This window comes from Medicago sativa, chromosome 6, assembly GCF_051527215.1.
Source record: "Medicago sativa cultivar Bolivia chromosome 6, Bolivia_mono, whole genome shotgun sequence".
In the NCBI taxonomy this organism is placed as follows: domain Eukaryota; kingdom Viridiplantae; phylum Streptophyta; class Magnoliopsida; order Fabales; family Fabaceae; genus Medicago; species Medicago sativa.
Window position 1 is genome coordinate 34,958,379 of NC_140754.1, and position 2,726 is coordinate 34,961,104.

Sequence of the window (2,726 nt, forward strand, 5' to 3'; positions counted from 1 at the left end):
TTCAATCCCAACGCAACTTTATCTATATTGGTTCCGTTTTACTTTGATTCACGTCACCAACACATTTACAACATTTAGTTCAGAAAATGCGTCGTTGCGAACTTAAATCAACTAAGTACAGTCTATATGGATTCGATATTTTATTTTTTTAATAAAAATCGACATACTTACCACTGCATTAAGGGAATCTGAAATCCTCTTTTATCGTATGACACACGATAATTAATAGCCTCAAAGTTAATTCAAAGTAAAGGTTTTGATAAAAAAAAAATTAGACAGTGTGTCTAAGTTATACATTGTTTTGTTCAAACAATATTATGACATAGCAAAATGGTAAAATATTATTTGACTTATATATAATTTTTTATATAGTGAATGTATGCGTAATTATTACACTAATTTTTTTAATTCCACGGTTTTGACCAACTTTCGTTACGTGTATCGAGTCATTTTCATATTACCTTCCTTTTATACTTATAGAATTTTTTAAATATAAATAGAGTTAAAGACTATGAAATATTTATCATATAGCCAACTTATATCTTGTCAGTTTTCTTGAGCTCATTTTAGAGTATTATTTTTCATAGCCGCGATGAATAATTTTTGGGCTTTGCAGAGAGAAATAACTCAGAACAATGGCTCTAGCCGTCCTGTTCAGCCTGATAGTCAAACTCGCAATAACCATCAATCAACAAATGGTTACCTCACAACACCACAAACCATGCCACAAAGACCCCAAAATCATCATCTATTGGGTTTCAACAATCAATCAACAAATGGTTTTACTCATCCTGTTCAGCATGACAGTCAAACTCACAGTAACCATCAATCAACAAATGGTTACCTCACAACACCACAATTCATGCTACAAAGACCCCAATATCATCTCATGGATGTCAACAATTTCAACCAAGGTATCAATCTTATTATTAATGTCTTTTTTTTTTATAAACAACTTCATATCTTAAAAATAAAAATTTATGTTAGTAATAATAATTCACCATAAATTTGTGTGGTCATTTAACTTTTCACGTCATTTGGGTTTGTTTATATATGAGTTTTCAAACATCAACCGTACAATTTATGTGAACACATAAGTGAAGATCAATAGATTTAAACATCAAAAACTCATATTAAAATAAAATCATAGATTTAAATTTTGAAAGTTCATAGCAAATTGATCAAAACACGAAAAATGACATGAAAAAGTAAAGGTAAAGAACGAAACCGCTATATGAAAGTAGATTAAAGAACGTTGAGGCTCTCTAATAGATTTGTTTTTATTGTTGTTGTTGTTATTATTATTATTATTATTATTATTATTATTATTATTATTATTATTATTATTATTATTATTATTATTATTATTATTATTATTATTATTATTATTATTATTATTATGACTTTATGTTAATATTTGTTTCACATGTCAAATGCAGAGAGGTACCAGAGGAATAATAGTGTTGATGCTGCAACTCTGTCAATGAGGAATCTTCCCTTTTCTGCCAATGATACTACATCATTCATAACAGCAGCTCAATATGGTCGAGCTCTACCCTTAGGCTCAGGTCTAATAAGTGGCCCACAACAAAATATGAGCTCACCCAATACTACTCTTCTTTCTTCTTATCGTGCAGACATAGCTCAAAATTCCTCCTCCAATATTGTTGGTTCCCAAGGTTTTGCAAATTGGTCTCGAAATCCTTCAAGACCAATTATTCAGAATCAGAGGAACTCTCGATATCTTCCGTATGGAGAGGGTTCAAATCATAGGAATAATTCTTTTATATTCAACGATTTCAACCTTCGTCCAAGTGGTAATCCGAATAGATTTCAAAGTGTGAATGATGGCTCTATTCCAAGTGCAACTCTTCCTCCATTTTGTCCCATTAACAATAATGATTTGAACATGTTTCTTTCTTCTGGAAATGCTAATAGGGATTCAACTCGTGATACATCAACAAGTCGTCGTGTGTTCGATATTAGAGACAATGGAGCTAGGAATAGATCAACTCCTCCTCCATTTTGTCCTATTAACAGTAATGACTTCAATCCTCGTGCAAGTGTTGATATGAATAGATTTCATGTGAATGATATCTCGGTACCAATTACAACTCCTCCATTTTGTCCTATTAACACTGAGGATATGAGCATGTTTCTCTCTTCTGATAATGATAATTTGGATTCAGCTCGTGAGACATCAACGAACCATCGTTTGTTCAACATTCGAGACACTGATGTTTGTAGAAGGCCAATGGCTCCCCCTGATAATTGTCCTGAAGCAATACAAAATGAAAAGAAAGAGTTGCTTCTTTTCAAGGATACAATTCCTACAAGCTCAGTGACTGAAGCTAATGATGCAAATGAAAATGATGATGAGCATTTGGATCTCAAGCTTCACCTTTAAATTATGATTATCTTACGTCCTTTTGGTTTAATGAATCGTTACTTTTTTTTCCTCATAATAAAATTTAGATGTTACAATTCCCATTAGAGATGACTCTCATTGCTGTATTTTTTTTTTCTTTTTCTGTTTTGTCCACCATATAATATAATGAATTACTTTATGATTACAATCGAAATACTCGCGACACTTGTATTTGAAAAAATATTTTTCTTTCAGTGTGTTACATTATACATAGCTTTGTTTTAAACGGGGCTCTCGTGAATAGACGGTAAAATTGAACCTCTCGAATTAATCGATCATTGTGTCAATACCGAGTTTT

The 2,726-nt window shown here is 31.6% G+C and overlaps 1 protein-coding gene across 1 annotated transcript; it reads left to right on the top strand.

Annotated features, from left to right (window-relative positions):
• The first annotated feature begins 592 nt into the window (after positions 1-592).
• Positions 593-2,493, top strand: LOC146914765 (uncharacterized). The gene is made up of 3 exons (XM_085721132.1): positions 593-914; positions 1,440-1,673; positions 1,725-2,493. Exons 1-3 carry the CDS (start codon positions 593-595, stop codon positions 2,405-2,407), a joined length of 1,239 nt encoding a protein of 412 aa, XP_085577258.1. The 3' UTR covers positions 2,408-2,493.
• The last annotated feature ends 233 nt before the right edge of the window (positions 2,494-2,726 follow it).

Bases quoted from the DNA above. Each gene is read 5' to 3' on its own strand.
- LOC146914765 (XM_085721132.1), top strand. From the start codon at position 593: ATGAATAATTTTTGGGCTTTGCAGAGAGAAATAACTCAGAACAATGGC. The intron at 915-1,439 runs GTATCAATCTTA...TGTCAAATGCAG, and splicing joins TGTCAACAATTTCAACCAAG to AGAGGTACCAGAGGAATAAT. The intron at 1,674-1,724 runs CCCAAGGTTTTG...CAATTATTCAGA, and splicing joins CTCCTCCAATATTGTTGGTT to ATCAGAGGAACTCTCGATAT.